The sequence below is a fragment of the Mustela putorius genome, unplaced genomic scaffold (assembly GCF_011764305.1).
Source record: "Mustela putorius furo isolate JIRA1106 unplaced genomic scaffold, ASM1176430v1.1 tig00000585_pilon_pilon_pilon, whole genome shotgun sequence".
Lineage (NCBI taxonomy): Eukaryota > Metazoa > Chordata > Mammalia > Carnivora > Mustelidae > Mustela > Mustela putorius.
Window position 1 is genome coordinate 6,680,040 of NW_025421424.1, and position 24,330 is coordinate 6,704,369.

The window sequence follows — 24,330 nt, forward strand, 5'->3', positions numbered from 1 at the left end:
AAATGACCCTGGGAAGGACGGGAGGGTGAGGGGGTGGTTGTAGTGAGACAAGTAAGAAAGGAAGCCTCTGGAGGGTATGTTAATGAGCAGGCCGTCCCTGCAAGCACTGAAGGGTTAGGGGCTAGGGGATGGGCCCTCGGTATTGGGGGGGGGCAAGGCTGCTCAGCCGTGGCCTTCTGGCCTACCCTGTGTGCAGGCAGAATGTGGGATTGTCGGGACTAATTGTAGTCATGACTTCATTCATGGTAAGCACTCACCCTGTTACCAGGTGACTGGGGATCGACTGGGCAACAGGACTGGCTCAGGCTAAAGGGGTGCAGGTGGGCCCCGGTGTAGTACAGACATCACACAAGGTTAAAAAAAAAAAGAAGAAAAGAAAAAACAAAAAACCCTAGCATATCCATACAATCCATACAATAGTATACTATTTAGCAATAAAAAGGAATAAAGTATTGATCTATGCTAGGATGTGAATGGACCTTGAAAACATAATGTCACGTGAAAGAAGCCAGTCACAAGACCATATATTATATGATTCCATTTAAGTGAAATATCCAGAATAGGTGAATCAATAGAGACAAAAATAGATTAGTGGTAGCCTGGAGCTGTTGAATCTGGTGATGGAAAAAAAAAGGAAGGGATAACTGCTGACGCATATGGGACTTCTTTGAGCGGGTAACACATGTATTCTAAATTACACAGCCTTGATGGTTTGCACAACTATATTAGAAACTGTTAAATTGTACACTTCAAATGGGTGATTGAAAAGTGTATAAATTTTGTCAGTGAAACGTTTTTTTAAATGACAGAGTTGAGGAGTGCCTGGGTGGTTCAGCAGGTTAAACAAATGACTCTTGATTTTGCCTCAGGTCATGATCTCAGGGTAGTGAGATTAAGCCCTGCATGGGACTCTGTACTGGGCATGGAGCCTGCTTAAGATTCTCTCTCTCCCTCTCTAAAAAAAAGAAAATGAAAGAGCTGAGCAGGGACATGGACAAAGTTGGGGACATTAACACCTCCATTTCAATAAGTGAAATACTCTCTCACCAGAAAAATCAGCAGAAAGTATATATAATCTAAACAATACAACCAACTAAGTGGTTGTAACTGACATTTATAGAACACTCCAACAAATACTATTCTATCTATAGTAGAATATAAAATTGTTTCAAGCACTCATGGATCATCCACCAAGACAGATAATATGCTAGGCCATAAAGCAAATCTCAACAAATTTAAAAGAATGGACTGACCGTTTCTGTTCCCCCAAAATTCATACACTGGGGCCTTAATTCCTATTATGATATGGTGTTTGGAGATGGGGTCTTTAGGAAGTAACTGATTTTGAATGAGGTCAGGGAGGTGGAGTCTCCACAATGGGATTAGTGTCCCTGTGAGGAGAGGAAGAAACTAGAGCTCTCTCTCTCTCAGCCATGTGAGGTCACAGCCAAAAGGCAGCTGTCTAGAAGTCAGGAAATGAACTCTGACCAGAACATGACCATGATGGCATCCTGATCTCAGATTTACAGCCTCCAGAAGTGTGAGAAATAAATATTTGTTTAACCTATTGAATCTATAGTATTTTTGTTATAGTAACCCAAACAGACTAATACAAAAATCATACACATTGTGTTCTCTGATCATAATGGAATCAAACTAAAAATCAGTAACAAAAAGACTACAGGAAAATCTTAGAATATGTGAAAATTTAAAAACATATTTCTAAATAATCTATGGGTCAAAGAAGTCACAAAGAAATTTAAAATTTTATAGAACTGAATGAAAACATATCAAAACATGTGGGATGTAGCTAAAGCAGTACTGAGAGAAAATTTTATAGTACTAAATGCTTTCATTAGGAAAAGGGGGAAAGTGATGTCAGCAAAATGGAAGGAGTTTTCTACCATCCTCCCTACCAAGAAAACAGATTTTGACCATCATCCTCAAATGAGAATACCTTTATGGAAGTTCTAGCACACCACTGGAACAAAAAAATCATAGATTGAACACACTGTAGAGGATAACAGGAACTGTTTCACTTTACCCTTGTTACCCCCTCTCCTAAGTTCGGTGCCAAGAAAGATCTCTCAGCTAGCAATTTTTCCTTTGGGAAAAAAGTGAGAGCAAAAGAGAGATCCCCAGCTTCCCCAGTTGTGCAGGATGCTGCCAAAGAGGCCCATTTCTTTCCCACTCCATCCAGAATACTAGAGTGAATTACATGACTGAGAGGTGAGAAGGGGTTGGGAATACAGCAACAAAAGCTCAGAATGTATTTAAGGTACACATATCCTCATCACTTCATGGACTCCATGGGAAGACTGCCCAAGAGCTTCTGGGGATACCTTGCCTGAAGATCAACTAGCCCAAGGGCACTCCCTCAATGCTTCAAACAGCTCACCCACACACGTAATACCCCATTGCCAACCTGCACATGCCCTTAAGGTGGCAAGCATAAGCCTTTGAAGATGGTTAGTGAACATGTGAAGAAAGCTGGCCCAATGCTTCAGAACTGATATGAAGTATACAAACCTGATCATTCAACAAAGACCGAGGGAGAACAAAGAGGAGGCTGCCAGCACCACCTGCAGCATCAAGAGAAAGCATACGGTCTTAAGAATTCCTCTTAAAGAGCAAACAAGGAATGTAGAGCAGGCATACAGAGATACAGAAATAGACATAGACATAAATAAATATAGATAGATATAGAAAAGATCCAAGAAAACCTCAGAATCCCTAGCAGAGTTGACAGAAGATACTTCTCTCCTGAAGGTAACCAATTAAAAACTGGAAGAGATTACCATCCTTCAAATGTGAAGACAGTGATGCCAGACATGAAAAATCAAAACAACATGACACCACAGAGAAATACAATAATTTTCAGTAACCAACTCCAAAGAAATGGAAATCTGTGATTTGCCTGATAAAGAATTCAAAATAGTTGTTTTAAGGAAGTTCAATGAGCTATAATAAAACACAGAAAGACGATCTATGTAATGTACAGCTGGTGAGCGTGAGGACCAGCCCGGCCTCATGATGGGCGGGAATTAGCCTGGGGCTTGGGAATGGAGCGGGTGCCTAGTGGAGGAAGGCAGAACCCAGAGGAATGGGCTTTTTGAACTTCTCCTGTCAAACAGAGCACAGGGAACTGGTACAGGTGACCCAGGTAGAGGAGGACAAGGTGATGGTGTTGATGGATGGGTCTCTGAAGTTGGTGACCCCAATCCGGGGGCTTCGAACTCCAGAGATCCCCATGACCGAGGCAGTGGAAGCCGTGGCTATGGTCGGAGGTTGCCTCCAGGCCTTTTGGAAGCATGGAGTGCAGGTGTGGGGTCCAGGCTCAGACCAGCTGTTGTAGGAGCTGAGAGACCCCACTCTCACCTTCCATCTGCTTGACTCCCCGAGGCCTGTGGTGGTGGAGACACGCCCAGCAGATGACCCCAGTGCCCCCAGCAACCTCTATATCCAGGAATGAGTCCCTGGGGGGTGGTATTGGGAACCACGCCCTGCGCCCCCATCCACAACGGACATACTTAGTGGTTGTGATACCCACTTGTCTCCCAATAAACATGACTCCAGCCAAAAAAAAAAAACAAAACAAAACAAAGAAAAACACAGAAAGACAATTTAATAAAATCAAGAAAACATAAATGAACAAAAGAACTTTAACAAAGACAAAAATTATTAAAAAGAACTAGACAAATTCTAGAGATGAAAAGTAGAATGAATAATGAAAAAATGCAATGGAGTGCATTAAAATGAGACTTTATCAAGCTAAAAAATGAAATGACTTATTGTCAAGTTCATAGAAATTATCTAATTGGGACAACAAAGATAAAAGAATGAAAAATGGTGAGGGAAGACTACATAAATTATGAGATACCACTGAATGAAACAATTTACACACTTTAGAACCCCAGAGGAACTAAGATGGAAGAGGGGGGCAAAAAAGTAATCTAAAGAAATGATGGCTAAGAACTTCCCAAATCTGAAGAAGAAAAAGATACAGAAAATGGAGCATAGGGATGCCTGGGTGGCTCAGTTGGTTAAGCAGCTGCCTTCGGCTCAGGTCATGATCCCAGCATCCTGGGATCGAGTCCCACATCGGGCTCCTTGCTCCGCAGGGAGCCTGCTTCTCCCTCTGACTCTGCCTGCCACTCTCTCTGCCTGTGTTTGCGCTCTCTCGCTCCCTCTCTCTCTCTCTGACAAATAAATAAAATCTTAAAAAAAAAAAAAGTTTAAAAAAAAAAGAAAGAAAATGGAGCATAAAGTTCATTTCAGTAAATCATAACTGAAAACTTCCCTAATCTGGGGAAGGAAACAAACATCAAAATCCAAGAAGCACAGAGAGGTCCCATTAATTTCAAACAAAAGCTGGCCATCACCAAGACATATTACAGTCAACTTCACAGAATAAACAGAAAAGGAAAGCAGCAAGGGGGAAAAGTCCTTAACTCATAAGGGAAGACCTATCAGGTTTACAGATCTGTCCACAGAAACCTAGCAGGTCAGAAGAGAATGGCATGATATAGTCAATCTGCTCAATGGGAAAAATATGCAGCCAAGAGTACTCTATCTAGCAAGGCTGTCATTGAGAATAGAAGGAGACATAGTTTCCCACCCAAAACCTATAGAGTTCATGACCCCTAAACCAGCCCTGCAAGAAATATTAAAGGGGACTCCTGAGTGGGAAAGAAAGACTAAAAGTAACAAAGACTAGAAAGGAACAGAGAAGGAATGCCTAAGTGGCTCAGTCAGTTGACTGACTGATAAGATTTTGATTTCGGCTTAGATCTCATGGTTGTGGGATCAAACCCTGCATCATGGTCCATACTTAGCATGAAGTCGGCTTGAGATGGTCTCTCTCCCTCTCTCTCTGCCCCTCTCACCGGACAATCTCTCCCTCTCTCTCTCTCTCAAGATAAATACAATCTTAAAAAATATGGAATAAAGAAAATCTCCAGAAACAATGACTTAACAAGTAATACAATGGCACTAAATTCATATCTATCAATAATCACCCTGAATGTAAAGGGACTAAAGGCTCCAATCAAAAGACACAGGATATCAGAATGGATTTTAAAAACAGAATGGATTTTAAAAACAACAACAAAAAAGTTCATCTACATGCTGCCTACAAGAGACTCATTTTAGACCTAAACACCCTGCTAGATGGAAAGCAAGCAGATGGAGAACCATTTATCATGTTAATAAAGGTCAAAAGAAAGCCAAAATAGTTATACTTGTACCAGACAAAGTAGATTTTAAACCAAAGACTGTAACAAAAGATGAAGAGTGCCACTATATCATAAAAAAGGGACAATCCAACAAAAAATTTAATAAATTTTAAAATATTTTTATTTTGGTTTTCTTAAAGAGTTTATTTGACACAGAGAGAGAGATCACAAATAGGCAGAGAGGGAAGCAGAGAGAGAGGAGGAAGCAGGCTCCCCACTGAGCAGAGAGCCTGATGTGAGGCTTGATCCTAGAACCCCAAGATCATGACCTGAGCCAAAGGCAGAGGCTTAACCCTCTGAGCCATGTGCCCCCAAATTTAACAACTGTAAATATTTATGTCCCCAAATTGGGAGGACCCAAATATATAAATCAATTAATAACAAACATAAACATTGATAATAATGCAATAATAGTAGGGGACTTTAACCTATAGCAATGGACAGATCATCTAAGCAGAAAATCAACAAGGAAACAATGGTTTTGAATGACATATTGAATCAGATGGACTAAACTGATATTTAAAGAGAGGATTTGATCCTAAAGTGGCAGAATACACATTCTTTTTGAGTGCACATGGTATATTCTCCAGAACAGATCACATACTGGTCACAAATCAGCCCTAAACAAGAAAGAAAGACTGAGGTCATACTATGCATATTTTCTGATTTCAGCTCTATGAAACTTGAAGTCAACCACAAGAAAAAGTTTGGAATGGGGTGCCTGGGTGGCTCAGTGGGTTAAAGCCTCTGCCTTTCGCTCCGATCATGATCCCAGAGTCCTGGGATCAAGTCCCAGATCGGGGTCTCTGCTCAGCAGGAAGCCTGCTTCCTCCTCTCTCTGCCTGCCTCTCTGCCTCTGATCTCTGTCTGACAAATAAATAAATAAAATCTTTAAAAAAAAAAAAAAAGAAAGAAAAAGAAAATGTTTGGAAAGACCACAAATACATGGAGGTTGAAAAACAACCTATTAAAGAAGGAATGGGTTAACCAAGAAATTAAGGAAGAAATTAAAAAAATACATGGAAACAAATGAAAATGAAAACACAATAGTCCAAATCCTTTGGGATGCAGCAGAGTCATCTTAATATAGAAGTATATAGCAATACAGTCTCACCTCAAGAAGCAAGAAAATCTCAAAACAGCCTAACCTTACATCTCAAGGAGCTAAAAAAAAAAAAAAAAAAGACAACAAATGAACACAAATGAAGCCCACAACCAGCAGAAGAAGGGAAATAATAAAGATCAGAGCTGAAATAAATGATACAGAAACAACAACAAAAACCCAGTAGAACAGATAATGAAACTAGGTGCTGGCTGCATGAAAGAATTCATAAAATTAATAAACCCCTACCCAGATCTAGCAAAAAGAAAAGAGAAAGGACCCAAATAAATAAAATCACCATTGAAAGAGGAGAGATCAAAACCAGCACCACAGAAATACAATTATAAGAGAATATTTTGAAAAATTGTATGCCAACAGATTGGGCAATCTGGAAAAAAGTGGATAAATTCCTAGAAATATATAAACTACCAAACCTGAAATAGGAATAACTAGAAAATTTGAACAAACTGATAACTAGCCAAGAAACTGAATCAGTAATCAAAAATCTCCCCAAACATGAAACATCCAAGGCTAGATGGCTTCCTAGGGAAATTCTACCAAACATTTAAAGAAAAGTTAATACCTAGTCTTCTCAAACTGTCTCAAAAAATTAAAAAAGAAGGAAAACTTCCAAACTCATTCTATGAGGTCAGCATTAACTTGATTCCAAAACCAGACAAAAACTCCACTAAAAAATTACATTCTAATATGGACGAACACGGATGCAAAAATTCTCAACAAGATAGTATCAAATCAAATCCAACAGTATATTAAGAGAATCATTCACCATGATGAAATGGGATTTACTTCTGGGCTGCAAGGGTGGTTCCATATTTGCAAATCAATATGATACACCACATTAATAAAAGAAAGGGTAAGAATCATAGGATCCTCTCAGTAGATGTGGAAAAAGCATTTGACAAAGTACAGCATCCATTCCTGATTAAAAAAAAAAAAAAACCCTCAAAAAAAGTAGGAGTAGAGGGAATACACCTCCACATCATAAAGGCTATATATGAAAAAACTACAGCTAATATAATCCTCAATGGGGAAAAACATAGAGCACTTCCTCTATAGTCAGGAACAAGAAAGGAAGTCTACTCTCACCACTGTTATTTAAAATGGTACTAGAAGGCCACAGTAATGAGACAACAAAATGAAATAAAAGGCATCCAAATCAGAAGTCAAGCTTACACTATTCACAGAGGACATGATATTCTGTGTAGAAAACCCAAAAGACTCCACCAAAAAATTGCTGGAATTGATACATGAATTCAGTAAAATCAAAGGATACAAAATCATGTACAGAAATATGTTGAATTTCTACATGCCAATAATACAGCAGCAAAATGAGAACTCAAGGAATTGATCCCATTTACAACTGCACCAAAACAAGAAGATACCTAAGAATAAACCCAACCAAAGAGGTAAAAGATCTATACTCTCAAAAATATAGAACTCTTATGAAAGGACCTGAAGATGACACAAAGTAATGGAAATAGATTCTCTGTTCATGAATTGGAAGAAAAAATACTGTTAAAATACCTACACTATCCAGAGCAATCTATACATTTAATGCAATCCCTAGAAAACACCATTAGCATTTGTCACAGAGCTAGAATTATGCTGAGTGAAAGAAGTCAAGCAAAGACAGTTAATTATCATATGGTTTCACTGACTTGTGGAACATAAGGAATAACATGGAGGTCATTAGGAGATGGGAAGGAAAAGTGAAGGGGAGGAAATGGAAGGGGAGATGAACCTTGAGAAACTGTGGACTCCGAGAAACAAACTGAGGGTTTTAGAGGGGAGGTGGATGGGGGATGGGTAAGCCTGGTGGTGGATATCAAGGAAGGCATGGATTGCATGGAGCACTGACTGTTATATGTAAACAATGAATCTTGGAACACTACATCGAAAACTAATGACACATTGCATGGTGACTAACATAACACAATTAAAAAAATAATAATAATAAAACTGAAAAAAAAAGAATAAACAATCCTAAAATTTGTATGGAACCATAAGACCCCAATGGCCAAAGCAATCTTGAAAAAGAAAGGCAAAGCTGGATGCATCACAATTTCAGACTTCTAGTTATATTAAAAAGCTGTAGTCATCAAAACAGTATGGTACTGGCACAAAAACAGATACATAGACCAATGGAACAGAATAGAAAACCCAGAATTGGACCCACAACCATATCATCAACTAATCTTTGACAAAGCGGTTAAGAATATCCAATGGAAAAAAGGACAATCTCTTCAACAAATGGTGTTGGGAAAGCTGGACAGCAACATGCAGTAGAATCAAATTGGACCACTTTATTACACTCTACACATAAATAAATTCAAAATGAATGAAAGACCTAAATTTGAGACAGGAAACTATTGGACTCTTAGAGAAGAATACAGGCAGCAACCTCTTTGACCTCAGTCATAGCAAGTTCTTACTAGACATGTTGCTGGAGGCAAGAGAAACAAAAATGAAACTAAACTACTGGGATTTCAGATATAAAGCTTCTGCACAGTGAAGGAAACAATTAACAAAACTAAAAGGCAGCCTGTGGAATGGAAGAAGATATTTGCAATTGACATCTCCAATAAAGGGTTAGTATCTACTATCTATAAAGAACTTAACAAATTCAATACCCCAAAAACAAATAATCCAGTTTAAAAAAGGGCAGAAGACATGAATATTTTTCCAAAGACATCCAGATGTTTAACAGACACATGAAAAGATGCTCAATGTCACTCATCATTAAGGAAAGGCAAATCAAAACTACAATGAGATATCACCTCACACCTGTCAGGATAGCTAAAATTAACACAGGAAACCTCAGATGTTGGTGAGGATGCAGAGAAAAGGGAACCCTCTTACACTGTTTATGGGAATGCAAACTGGTATAGCCACTCAGGAAAACAGTATGGAGGGTCCCTCAAAAATTTAAAAATAGAACTATCCTATAATCCAGCAATTGCACTACTATATATTTGCCCAAAGGAAACAAAAATACAGATTTGAAGAGACACATGCACCCGGATGTTTATATCAATGTTATCAACAATAGTCAAATTATGAAAATAGCCCTAGTGTCCATCAACTGATGAATGGATAAAGATGTGGTGTATATAAACAATGGAATATTACTCAGCCATCAAAAAGATTGAAATCTTGCCATTTGCAATGACGTAGATGGAGCTAGAGTGTATTGTGTTAAGCAAAATAAGTCACTCAGAGAAAGACAAATACCGTATTATTTCACTCATATGTGGAATTTAGGAAATAAAACAGACTAACATTTGGGGAAAAAGAGAGACAATAAAACAGAGTTTTAACTACAGAAAACAAAATGGCAGTTGCTGGAGGGGAGGTGGGTTGGGGATGGGCTAAATGAATGATATGTATTAAGAAGGGCACTTGTTGTGATGAGCCCTGGGTGTAATACGTAAGTGATGAATCACTAAATTCTACTCCTGAAACCCATATTATACTATATGTTGACTAGAATATAAAAACTTAAAAAAAAAAAAGAAAGAAAAAGAAATGGAAAAAGAAAAAAAATCCTCCTGTGCACTGTTGGTGGGATTATAAACAGGTATAGCCACTATAAACTGTAAGAAATTCTTCAAAAAATTAATGAAACTACCATATGATTCAGTAATTCCACTTCTGGGTATATATCCAAAACAAACAAAAACATCATACTGAAGAGCTATCTGCACCCACATGTTCACTGCAGCATTATTTCCAGTATCCAAGATATAGAAACAACCTAAGTGATACCAACAGATTAATGGATAAGGTAAGTACGATATGCGCACACACACAGAAATATTATTTAGCCATAAAGAAAGGAAATCCTGGGACACCTGGGTGGCTCAGTGGGTTAAGCCACTGCCTTCGGCTCAGGTCATGATCTCAGGGTCCTGGAATCGAGCCCCACATAGGGCTCTCTGCTCAGCAGGGAGCCTGCTTCCCTTCCTCTCTCTCTGCCTGCCTCTCTGCTTGCTTGTGATCTCTGTCAAATAAATAAATAAAATCTTTAAAAAAAAAAAAAAGAAAGAAAGGAAATCCTGCCATTTGCAATAACATGAATGGATCTGGAGAGCATTTTGCTAAATGATTTAAGTCCAACAGAGAAAGCAATATTTGTATGTTCTTATTTATATGTTGTCTAAAATTAAAGAAAGAACTCATAGAAAAAGAGATCAGATTTGTGGTTACCAGGGGCAAAGATGTTGGGGTTCAGAAATTAGATAAAGGTGGTCAAAGGTTTGTACCTTTGTATGAGTTAAAAGATAAATAAGTACTAAGGATGTAGTTTATAACACAATGATTATAGTTAACACTGCTATATGGTATATTTGAGAGTTAAGGGAGTAAATGCTGAGCATTCTCATCATGAAGAAAAGAACATTTTTTTCCCTTTTTTTTTGCATCTATATGAAATGATGGATAGTAACTAAATGTATTGTGGTAATCATTTCACAATATATACAGATCAAATCATGCTGCGTAACTTAAATTTGTACAGGACTGTATGTTAAGTGTATCTCAATACATATGGAAAACATTTGGAAAAAAAGAACATTAAGAGTAGTTAAAGTGAAGGAGTCCTCTTCTTCCACTGCAACAGTAGGATAAAGTTAAGTATAACACTAGTATAGGTGAAGAGAGAGACATTTAGTCATTCCTTTGACAACATTCATTAAAAACAGAAAATTTTCAAAGAACTGTTCTCAGGTAAAGGGAAAACAAAAATAAATAAGATAGAATCCTCACCTCTGAAGAGCTTGAAATATAATGGAAGTACAGACTGATATAACTACTTTGATATAAAAACAAAGTGCTATGAGAATACTTATATACAGTAAGTTCACCTTTGATGAAATGAAATTCATCAAATTTTAATATGAAAAATGTGTCAGATTTTCCATAGTGGAGAAAGGAAGAAAGGAATTAAGTATAGGAAACAAAGTGAACAGAAAGGATCTTGAAATTGAAAGTGCATGTTACTTAGGCTGTTGCTAAGTGATTAAGAGAACAGGTTTTAGAAACATGCAAGATCTAGACTGAATTCTAAGCCATTCTACTTTTTTAGTATGTGATCATGAATAAATAACCTAACCTCTATAAAAATGAAGGTAATAGGTATTGCTTTTAGCACCGTTGTAAGAATTAACTAGATGTAAGTAGGATAGTCAGCATGGTATCTGTCCTATAGAAAGTAAAAGATAAATGGTATTTGTCTTTTTAAAGTAAGTCAATTCATTTTGTAAACTGCAAAACACTACACTAATATAAGGCATTATTTTTTTCTGAAATGTAATGAATAATTTAAAAACACATCTAAATATGTAAGCATTTTATAATATGAAATATTTCCCAAGTACTAATATCTAAAAGCAATTCTACTCTTAAAGCATGCTTATATTTATATTCGTTCAATATTTAAACAAAGGAATACACTACATACTTCTGAAAAAAACTAGATGTTTTAATAATTACCAAAATATATTTCCTAATATTTATAAAAAGTTGCAGTTAGGGGTGCCTGGGTGGCTCAGTTAGTTAAGTGTCTGCCTTCACCTCAGGTCATGATCCCAGGGTCCTGGGATCAAGCCCCACATCAGGTTCCCTGCTCGGTGGGGAGTCTGCTTCTCCTCTCCCTTGGCCTGCTGCTCCCCCTGCTTGTGCTCCCCTCTTTCTGCCAAATAAATAAATAAAATCTTTAAAAAAAAAAGTTGCAGTTATACTTCAGTTAAAAAAATTAAACTAAGAAAACCCAGAAAGTTGCACCTAAATATTATTAGCTACTTTACCTATAATGCCACAAAACCTACCTTTTCTTCTTTTTCTATTTCAAGTTGTTTCTTAACAGACAAAAGTTCATTTTTGAGATTAGACAATTCAGACTCCTAAAGGAAAAAAAAACATGAAATTTATAGTGTATCCATATATTTCTCAAAACAGTGAAAATGCTAATGTTTCATATATATTTAGTTTTACAGAGAAATAAATTCACTCATAAAATATATATACTTTTTTACTATGTTCAGTTAGCTAACATATCGTACCTCATCAGTTATTTATGTAGTGTTCAAAGTTTCATTAGTTGTGTATAACACCCAGTGCTTACTTTACTGACTGATATGAAGGTTGCTAGTTGAACATGACTAAAGATTTCATTTAGACAAATTTTAATAGTTTCCTAAAGAAATATTTAACACTATGTATCTCTCCTTCTCACCTTCTCCCAATCTATCCCATTCTTCCTCTCCCAATCTCTATGAAGCTCCAAATTTATTTGTAACTGGAGTTTGTATTTATTCATTTGAAAAGAAGAGTTTATCTTACATTTCAGAAAATAAAACTGGAAAACCATTTAACTATAACACCTGTAAGATCTTTTTTAAATCTAAGATTCTTTGATTCTACAGATCAAAAATTATGGTTTTATTTAATATTATTCTTTACCATCAGTCATGCTGATATGAAAATTGGCCTTATTGCTATTTGTTCTGTATCTCACCAAAGATGCTTTCACTGATGACTGTTCTTGTTCTTTGCTTTTATAAAGTCCTAGTTCTGAGTCTCTTTCTTCAACTATTTTATCATATTGGTGCTATATTAAACAGAGAAAATATTTTAAGTATATTAGAACACAAATAAATTATGGTTTTTTAAAAAAAAGATGTTTATTTATTTATTTAACAGAGATCACAAGTAGGCAGAGAGGCAGGCAGAGGGAGGGGTGGGGAAGCAGGCTCCCCGCTGAGCAGAGAGCCTGATGTGGGGCTCAATCCCAGGACTCCGGGATCATGACCTGAGCCAAAGGCAGAGGCTTTAACCCACTGACCTACCCAGGCGTCCCATAAATTATGTTTTAATAATACTAGTATCCTTATACATTTTATATTCACAGAAAATGTCAATAAATTCCATTATTTATATATATATTTGACCTTTTCTCTTATTTTTAAGTCATTTTTATTCAAATAAACAATGAAAACATAGAAAACAGTCTTGAAAATAGTCAAACACAAGAACAACAAAAAAATTATTTTTAATTGGAAATGTTGAGTTGCATAATTTAAAAAAAGGCTATAAACACCAACCTCTTAGAAGAGTAACTGATTCCAGACCCAAATCTGGGGCAGGAAATACAAGATGAGTCTTGAACATGTTGTTATAATAGAAAGCAAAAAAGCGGTCAAGTCAAAAGGACTGGCCAGCTAGTTTGAAGAGTCTCCCACTGGCCAAAAAGGGAACAATTTGGGTGTCAAGGATTAGACTGGATTGAGACATACCAAATATGTTTAAATCTCTGAGTTCACAGTATTTTATGAATTTTTAAAATACTATTAATATATGTTTAATCCTCATTGGCTACCTCATATGTTATATCCCACCAACAATTTTAAGGATGAATAGGTACGTATAGCCCACCTCTTATTCCAGATCTTGAAGGGAATAAAGCTGAATTCAGTAACAGAATGATTACTTTTATAACAACAACAACAAAAAAGGACAAACACAACAAACATGAAGTCTTTCATCTATTTATACCATTGATAAAAATTTGTTTAGCCTAATGTGTGTTAGACACACATAATGAATATATTTATATCCTTTACCAGATACATATTCTGGGGATGTACTTAAATAAATAAAAGGTGTAAAGTGCTCTAAGAAGAGTATTAGGAAAATCCAGAAAAAAAGTGATTACTTCCATGCATAACAGATGACAAGGAGAGGGATTCTCAAGGAAGGAACACTCAAACTCAGCTTTGTGTGGTTAAGATCTAAACTTAGAGAAATGGAAAATCAAGAGTATTCTAGCTGTAATCAGTCATTATTGCAAATTTTCTGACAAATCAGACTGCTATCTTGATTTCACCATCTTTATGCATAAATATGGCTGCAATTAATAGTTCTCATTACACACACACATTACCTTATGTTTTTCCATAAGTGCTACCATTTCAGCTATTTTATGTTGACATCGTATATCAATTTCTTTCTGTAATTTTACTGCTTCATTGGCTATTACTTTTGCTTTCTCAACCTATCAAATAAAGTATTTCTTAAAATTAATGCACAGAAAACAAATTTAACTTAAATGCAAAGACCATATATACTACTTACATAAAATGCAGAAATCAAACACCAGGAAATTAGGAAAGCCAAGTAAAAGATGCATTACTGTTTGGGTTTATTTTAGGGTGTCCTATCAAGTGCGATGATCGTATAACACTATAATGACCACTTAATCTTTTCAAAATAATACATTACTTAATACACAAATACTTAGAATAACAAAGATACTTTTTAACTGTCACATATAAACTTATTAAATCTTTTAAAAATCATAACTTCAGAATTGCTTTTCTCTTAAAATGCTAATAAACAAATAGTTTTAATAAAACAAATTTTCAAACATATTTAGTTTTTCCTACCTCTTCTAAAAGATTTTCTTCTGATATATTTTTGTCCTCAATTTTTTTTTGATAGTTGTCAGTCATTTCCTTAAATTTCTGTTTGGCACCTTCTAGTTCTAATTCTAATTTACTGACCTTTGAGTAAAGAAAATAGCATTAACATTAATAAATGTGCACTACTTGAAAATATTCTATATTCACTTTGTGGTTTTGTGACTCTTAAAACATTACTTATTCATTGAAATTATGGCTGAATCATTTTCCTTACAGTTTTCATAGGGTAAGATGTGATTTTTCACAAAACCCCTAAAATACATATTTAGTCTGACAAGTAATATTTTTAAAGTAGCCATATTTTCATTTATGATCTATTATCTCAGCAATATTTAAATTATTTGTTCTGAGGTTCAGGTTTTGTTACAGTGACTATTCCATTTGGATAGAACACCCATGTGATTCAAAGTAAAAGCATGTTCTGGGTGCCTGGGTGGCTCAGTGGGTTAAGTCTCTGCCTTCGGCTCAGGTCATGATCTCAGGGTCTTGGGATTGAGCCCCACATCAGGCTCTCTGCTCAGCAGGGAGCCTGCTTCCCCCTCTCTCTGACTACTTGAGATCTCTGTCTGTCAAATAAAAAAATAAAATCTTTTTTTTAAAAAAAAGCATAGTCTTTTTAAAAACAGCTTTGTTGAGGTATAATGGATATACACACAAAAAACTATGCATATTTAATATTCACAATTTGATTAGTTTAGACATATGCATACACCATGAAACCATCACAATTAATATACATAATGTATCACCTCCAAAAGTTTCCTTCTAGCCCTTTGTTTTCTACCATAAAAACAATTTAACATGAGATCCATCCTCTTCACAAGTTTAGAAGTTCACAATATTGTTAACTACAGGTACTGTGCTATACAGCAGACATCTAGAACTAGTTTATCTTACTTAACTGGAAACGTTATACAACGTTTCCCTTCCATTTCCCCCTGCCTTTTACCTATTCTAATCTCCATTCTAATCTCTGTTTCGTCTAATCCTTGCTCTTCTTTATAGCTCTACTGAATAATTATATATTATTTTTTTAAACTATTTTTATTGTTTTACGTTACTCACCATACAGTAAATCATTTGTTTTTGATATACTGTTCCATGATTAATTGTTTGTGTACAACACCCAATGCTCCATGCAATCCATGCCCTCCTTAACACACATCACTGGGTTCAACCACACCCCACCCTCCTCCCTTCTAAAACCCTCCATTTGTTTCCTGGAGTCCATAGTCTCTCGTGCTTCATTTCCCCTTCTGATTCCCCCCCTTCATTTTTCCCTTCCTTCTTGTAATGTCCTCCATGCCATTCCTAATATTCCACAAATAAATGAAACCGTATGATAATTTAGACTTTCTGTGTTTGACTTATTTCACTCAGCATAATCTCCTCCAGTCCCATCCATGTTGTTGCAAAAGTTGGGTATTCATCCTTTCTGATGGCTGAGTAATATTCCATTGTATATATGGACCACACCTTCTTTATACATAAATTCGTCTGTTGAAGGACATCTTGGTTCTTTCCACAGTTTGGCTATTGTGGACATTGCGGGTATGAACACTGGGGTGCATATGGCCTTTCTTTTCACTACACCTGCTTCACTATACCTGTTCACTTACCTGTATCTGGTAAATACCCAGTAGTGCAATCATAGAGTCAAAGGGTAGCTCTATTTTTAATTTTTTGAGGAATCTCCACAGTTTTCCAGAGTGGATGCACCACCTTGCATTCCCACCAACTGTGTAAGAAGGTTCCCCTTTCTTCACATCCTCACCAACATTTGTTGTTTCCTGTCTTGTCAATTTTTGCCACTTTGGCTGGTGTAAGGTAGTACCTCAATGTGGTTTTGATTTGAATCTCTCTGATGGCTAATGATGATGAACATTTTTTCATGTGTCTGTTAGACATTTTTATGTCTTCTTTGGAGAAGTGTCTGTTCATGTCTTCTGCCCATTTTTGATGTGGTTATCTGTTTTTTGAGTGTTGAGTTTGAGGAGTTCTTTATAGATCTTGGATATGAGCCCTTGATCTGTAGTGTCATTTCCAAATATCTTCTCCCATTCCATGGGTTGCCTCTTTGTTTTTGACTATTTCCTTTGCCATGCAGAATCTTTTGATCTTGATGAAGTCCCAAAAGTTCATTTTCGCTTTTGTTTCCTTTGCCTTTGGAGACATGTTTTGAAAGAAGCTGCTGTGGCCGATGTCAAAGAGGTTATTGCCTATGTTCTCCTCTAGGCTTTTGATGGATTCCTGCCTCACACTGAGGTCTTTCATTCATTTGAGTTTATCTTTGTGTATGGTATTAGGGAATGGTCGAGTTTCATTTTTCTCTACATAGCTGTCCAATTTTCCCAGCACCATTTATTGAAGAGACTGTCTTTTTTCCATTAGATATTTTTCCCTGCTTTGACCATAGAGTTGTAGGTCCATATCTGGGCTCTATTCTGTTCCATTGGTCTATGTATCTGTTTTTGTGCCAGTACCATGCTGTCTTGGTGATCACAGCTTTAGAATATAACTTGAAATCAGGCAATGTGAGGCCCCCAGCTTTGTTTTTCAACATTTCCTTGGCAATTCTAGCTAAACTCAGGGGACTGGTTGAAATGGAGTCCCCCACTCCTTTGCCATCTTGGGAATCTCTCTGATGCTTTTTTAAAGTTTCTATTTCTTCACTGAGATTCTCCATTTATTCATTATAAACATACCCTCCTTTTCATCTTTGAATATACTTATAAAAACTACATAAATGCTCTTATCTCCTAATTCCAACATCTGGGTTACCTTAGAGTGATTTCCTATTGATTTATTTTTAATACTACTAATGGTTATCTGTGTCATCTTCATTTTAGGACTACCACAACCAATGCTGCTATGAATATTTTGTGTATTTCTCTTGATTCTACCTATAGTAGGCTGAATTACAGGATATATGTTAGTTACTTTTCTATATGATTCCAGAAGTTTGAGAATTCTTTTCATTTTTAACACAATGTTTATATATTTTTAATCTCAAATAGTATTAAAGGAAGGTATAAGATTTTTGTTTTCCTAGAAAATGAACATCCTTCAAATACTGAGAACTACTGTTTTCCATTCAAGACTCAAAAACTATTTGAGTACTTACTTTCAGTTGCTATTCAAGGACTTAGGAATATGATAATAAACAAATTAGGGCTCTTGACATCATGAGCTGACATTCCTTAGCTTTAATTTTTTTCTGTAAAATCAATGTAGCAGGATAACCATATATAGACCTTCTATAATATGTAGATTCCAAGGCTCTACTCCAAACCTACTCAATCTCAGATTTGAAAGTATGGGTAAGGAATATGAATATACACATATACCACACATATTCATATATTTAAGCTGCTTAGAGTGTTCTGATACAGCTAAGTCACAGACAAGCACTCTATTTAAAAAAATGATTCCTACAATCTCAAAAGAATTTTTGAAAATAACTGCTACAATATAAGAGTATGAAATTCCTAAGTTTTCATCTACTTACTAGTATTTTAGAAACAAAAATAAATATTCCAAATACCTTTATCTCATAAATATTCAGTTGCTTGCTTTCTGCTGTGCCCCTTTTTTTTAAGGCCTTATTCTGTAAAAAATTAAAGAATTATGCTTAGTAACAACATGATTCCATTTTTGCATTGCCACTGACTTAGACTGAAATTACTAAAGGAAAAGAAAGCATTATTCTTTAAAAATGTAGTGAAAAAATTCATTTTCTAATAGTTTAATTTGGAGAATCAGTACCTACCTCTTGCTGGAGTTCTTCAATACATTTGCTTTTATTTTCAACTTGTTTCCTTAAATTGTTACACTAAAAAATTATGAGAAAATTATTTTATTCAATATTCCAGTCAAAATAAGTAACTTTAAACTAATAAAAATATTGCGTAAAATAACAAAAAGGTCACTTCAAAAATTATGTAGTTTAGTAATTCCATTAGTGTCTAAAATTATGTGATCAAGTAAATTTTAATAAAGATTTTTCTCAATAGAAATTTGAAATTCTCCACATTTCTTAACCTACTTGAAGAACACATGAATTCAATTACTTTAAGGAAAATGTGCCTTTTGCTCAATCCTATATAGAAAGCTTAATTGTATTATGAATTAGATTTTGAAAAGCTATAGCCAGAGGTAAGATTAACTGTAATTTGCCTTCATCTTTACTCATTATTCCTCATTTCTCATTTCTGAGTCTCTTTTACTTTTATATTTGGGGAAGGGGAATAATGTGATATTCTATCTCCTCATAACTGCATTCTAACTCCTCTTATAGAAATACCACCTAACACTTTTTTATATCACACTTTGGGAGATTATTTCACCTCAGTACACATGCATGATTGGACTAAGAGGCATTAGGCTAAGAAATAACTGGACTACCGTAAAAGCAGAACAGATTCCTAAAACATTACAGATAATGTAAGTTGTACAAATTTCCAAAGTAGAAAAAAATTCTAATGGAAAAAAAAATTTAATCTTTCAGCACAAAATACTCTATTAAATATTTTTACTGCAAAACCCATGTGTAGTCATAATCAGCTATTATTCTAAAACTGAGTAATACATGGCACAGCTGCTTAATAATCTTATTTTTAATATGCCCAACCCCTAAAGTCTATTTCAGAGAACTCAAAAAAAGAAAAGCTACAGAAAAATGAGAGACATTTTGGTGATTTTCATGCCAATTTTACTGGTATAAATACATTAGTAGGTGCAATTATTTGTATATACAATTTTGACTTTTTTTAAAAAATCAAGGATTTCCAATTCTGGCCAAAAAGCCACCTGTATATCCTGAACAACCTTCCTGATAAAAAATAATTTAAAAGGAAATGGCTACAAAATGAGGAAACTGCTTACTTGAAATTATAACTTTAAAGTAATAATAGCAAGTTTGGGGTAGCACCAAAGCCAGTTATGGACATCTGCTGAAACTACCTAGTGTAAGGGAGACAGAAGATAAAACTTAGAGCTCACTAAAGGTAAGGAATTCAATAAGACAACCCTGCCTAAAGCCACACACTCAAAAGACTACCTATTCAATGAAAATATTTTTAAAAAATAAATCTGACACACAGAAGGGTCACAATAAAACTTGTCTGTCTTGATGCTAGCACTGAGTGAAAGTTATCAAAATCTTCCCTGATAATTTGTAGCCATGAGGTAGCCTTATATGAGTTTATAGCCTAAATTCATGCTAGCTCTATGATTTGGAAAAATCTAAAATGGAAAATTTAATTTAAAATGGTTCCTGGTGAACAGTGATCCCAAGACAATCTTTTTGGGAAGATACAAACTCCAACACAAGCCTCAAAGAATTCCCATAGATAAAATTCCAAAGAATTATAACAACAACAAAACAACAAAGAACTGAGACTCAATGAGTAAACATCAACAGAAAGAACAAAAAGCACAATCAGACCTGAAAGGACTTCAGACACTGGTATTCCTATAAAGCCATCTTTATAACTGGCATTACTACAATCCAAAAATAAGTGTATACCTTACTAAAATAATGACATCAAAACTATCAACTTTGAATGTAATTTGACTGCCCATCTCACTCTCCCTTCTTTCTGAATAAGACAATGAAAATTAAAATAACTTGTCACACCTTTTAAATTTAAACAATCTCCAAATTTAGGGCTAATGAAGGTAAATATATTTGGTAGAATGTCCAAAATTCTTGAAAAGGATTTAAACTACCATAGTTTTGTGGTTTTTTCCCCAATCACAGTTCATTTCTAAGTAAAACAATTCACATGCATAGAAACAAGGAATTTTACTCACCAGAATTCTAGGAATTAGAAAATGGCATTATCAGAGGTCAGAACTTCAGAGAGTGAACTAAACTTTTCCAGAGGATACTTACTATAGGTAAGAAGGTCAAGTTTAGGATAAATATGTGGAGACACGAGAAGTGAATTGTGATGAACAGCCAGACAGTAAAAACACTTCACAACTTCACATAAAGGGAGCAGAAAATTTTCTGTAGCTCCTTTGATTATATGAATGAGAAATATGTCTAACAATAATCTTTAAAAGCATCTTGCCACTCTAAAGATTCTGCCAACAAATGCAGCTGCTGAGAATGTAAAATTTGGGGAAAGAAAGAGATAACTAAAGAGGAATTTCATGAAACTTTTGCTCTTTGAAGCACTGTACAAAGCTCCTAAACCCAGAGCTTCTTCAAAGAAACCTGCAGTAAAAATCCAAAATTATTCCTTGAAGTCTTCAAAGAGATTTGATATCTCTTTGTACAGGACAGTGTAAAGACTGGTCTTAAAGAACGTAGTCATACTTTTGATACAAAGTCTCTTTTCTCAAAAATGCTTTTTGCAATTTGATAATACCTTGTTTTCTAAGATCTTCATTTGTTTTTCTTTTTTTAAAACTTCACATTCAATGTTGCGTGCCTAAAAAACATTATTTGCCATCATATTTAAAATGTTAACAGAATTTCTACTTTCTTCTGAGTATCTTTCAGAAATAGAATTATAAAACTTCATCTTATATTTCTATAAAATATACATACTTCCAGTTTATTTCTGTATCCTTTTTTAAAAAAGAAATAGTCTTTAATGCTTTTATGTTAATGCTTATCACTTTTAATTTTAGCCCAATATTATTTTGTGATTTTTATCAACTTTCTCAGTCTACCTTGAATTTTTTAAAGTTGTCAAATGTCTATAATCTTCTTGTCTTTAACAAACACTTGTTAATCTGAACCTCAGAACAACCCAATGATAAAGTCAGGTATTATTATCTCCATTTTAGGGATGAGAAAATAAGCTCAGAGAAAGCAAGTATGAAATAATATAAATGTCTGAACTAAGATAGTGGGTTGCAGGGGGAAAGGTATAATGAATGTCAGGTAAATTTCTGAGACCTACTTACAAACTGGATTCTTTCTAGGAAACTGTTTCAGTAAGTAAATTGAAATCCAACCACGGAAAAAGGTTAAATGTGCCAACTTGTCTTGCATTTTGAGCTTTTTCCCTAACTCATCACTAATATCTTGTACATTGGTAAAATACATTTAAATTCTTGATAAATGATTTTTACTTTAAACACCAAATTCATGTTTTTTCCCCATCACAAAATGATTAGTGTCTTGAAGCAGCCTCTGATGCAAATCTTAAAGTAGTAAAGCAAATCTTCAGGAGATTAAATTCCTTTTTTATAAATATGAAACTGAAAGGAAAATTACCTTTTTGATAGAAAAAAATTGTGGTATAGTTTAAAGAATGCCAGAAAGCCAGCACTACTACTTCTTAGTTATGTAGTCTTTCAAAATTTTTTACCTTTTGGAGGCCCAATTTCTTAATTCATAAAATGAGGACAAAAATAACTTGCAGTTAACTAAGAGAACATATACAAATAACTAGAATGCTCCTGATATACTGTAAGCCCTTAAAAATACTAGCTCATCTCATCCTTAGAATCTTAGTTGTAAGATAGTCTTACAACTTTCTAAAAATAAACATGACACTCCTCATGTCAAAACTCTTCAATAATGTCAAATTCCTAAATATAGTTTATGGGGCCTTAAATAATCTGCCCTTATATCTCCCAATGTTCATTTCCCCTATCCTTCATCTCCCTGTGCTTATCTCTACCTTCAGCTTTCCCTACTCCCTCCACTATTACTACTATTTTAAACTCCACCTTTCAGTTAAGATGAACTTTCCATGGTTTTTTAAATATGACATTCTCCAGGTACCTGGCTGGCTCAGTTGTTAAGCATCTGCCTTTGGCTCAGGTCATGGTCCCAGTGTCCTGGGATGGAGTCCCACATCGGGCTCCCTGCTTGGCGAGAAGCCTGCTTCTACCTCTCCCACTCCTCCAGCTTGTGTTCCCTCTCTCACTGGGTCCCTCTCTGACAAATAAATAAATAAAATCTTTAAAAAATAAAAATTAAGAATGAACAAATATGACACTCTTATACTCTGTATGTAGTGTGTGTGTGCTTATAATTTATAATATTCCCTGATATATTTGAGTCCATCCCTCTGCCTTCCAGTAATTTCTATTAATCTTAGGTTTCAAAGTAAATGTCACTTCTTCCAGGAAGGTATCCTGACTCAACTTTTGATTAGATGCTCTTTGTATAGGCTCCAGGAGGAGCTACTTTGGTCTGGCCACCATTCTTTCCTGAGAAGACTCTGTTAGTGTAAATCCCATAGTAATTCTGTTAAATCCATGTAGTTTGATGGCAGCTGATCTGTCTCCAGGAACAGACAGGTACACAGCTCAGGCTTCACCAAATTACTCTATCCCTTAACCACAATGACTAACTTAGGAATAAGTAAGTAAAATTAAACTAGAGCAAAGTCCTCTCCAAGATGTTTTTCGGAGCTTTCAAGACACTTTTTTAAAAAAGCTTTCCAACTAATTCCAGTGCCTTTCACATCTTTTCCATTCCATTCTTAGAAATTAAAATGTGACTTCCCTAGTAATAATTTAAAAAAAAAAAACCACCTTAACTGAATCATACAGTATCCACCAGAAAAAATGAAGTCTAAACTGGGCACTGAGAACAGTGCCTGCACGGGTAGATAGCTAATAATACGTGTGAGTGAATGAAAAAACACAGTCAAGGCCTTCACAATCTAGCTTCATCTATTTTGGCAAATCTTCTCCCCCCTATGTATACTATATACTATAATCATGTCACATACTTTGTACCATTTCACTTTTGTGACATTCTTCCCTAAAAACTTTCTTATCTCAACTTGTTGAAATCATATCCACCAAACCACAACACAAACTTATCAATTTATCAGTATGTTCTTTACTACTAAAATATGAATGGTTTTAGCCTAAAAATATATATCATTAAATATTAAGCATTTATGAAAGAAATTTGTAATTATGCCACTATTTCTTCTACATATAAACCATATAAGCAAAATAAACTAACGCTGCCTATTGCTTTAAGGTCAACTGCATACAATAGTCCCTATATCGATAGCATACTTTTTATTTTTTTAGACATGTGGTATTGATTTTATGATTTGAAATTGGTATACAATTTATTAATATAACATACATTTTCTTCACTCTTGTCCAATTTACATTTAACTTCATCTCCTTTCTGTTTTAATTCTTCTCTCACAGATTCCAGTTCATTTCTTAAAGGAAATGGAAGAGTGACATTATAAAAAAAAAAATGTCATATTTGTTTTATTGCTTTTCTGGGATTTCTTAAAATGGTTGATTATTATATTTTTTGTTGGTTTAAATTATTTTGTTTAGTAATTTTTCATGTATTATTGTCAACAGGCATACTTCCCCTCCTACACTTAATTCCCTTATACATTAATGTATAATTATATACATTATATAATGTATAATTATCTTATACATTATACATTTAATTTGAAACTAATTATCTAGATCCTTTAATCCATTAAAAAAGAAATACTTATTTCTTATTTAACTCAAGATTTCACTTTACTCTTTTCTTTAA

At 35.0% G+C, this 24,330-nt stretch overlaps 1 protein-coding gene across 1 annotated transcript in view; it reads right to left on the reverse strand.

Annotated features, from left to right (window-relative positions):
• Positions 1–24,330, reverse strand: part of SYCP1 (synaptonemal complex protein 1) — a 142,142-nt gene that overhangs the window by 25,607 nt on the left and 92,205 nt on the right. The window contains exons 21-28 of the mRNA XM_045081874.1: positions 23,911–23,992; positions 21,212–21,274; positions 18,604–18,666; positions 18,379–18,441; positions 14,799–14,915; positions 14,297–14,407; positions 12,872–12,964; positions 12,183–12,257 (exon numbers count right to left, since the gene is read on the reverse strand). Of these exons, the coding sequence (XP_044937809.1) occupies positions 12,183–12,257; positions 12,872–12,964; positions 14,297–14,407; positions 14,799–14,915; positions 18,379–18,441; positions 18,604–18,666; positions 21,212–21,274; positions 23,911–23,992 (667 nt within the window). The remainder of the gene's footprint in view (positions 1–12,182; positions 12,258–12,871; positions 12,965–14,296; positions 14,408–14,798; positions 14,916–18,378; positions 18,442–18,603; positions 18,667–21,211; positions 21,275–23,910; positions 23,993–24,330) is intronic.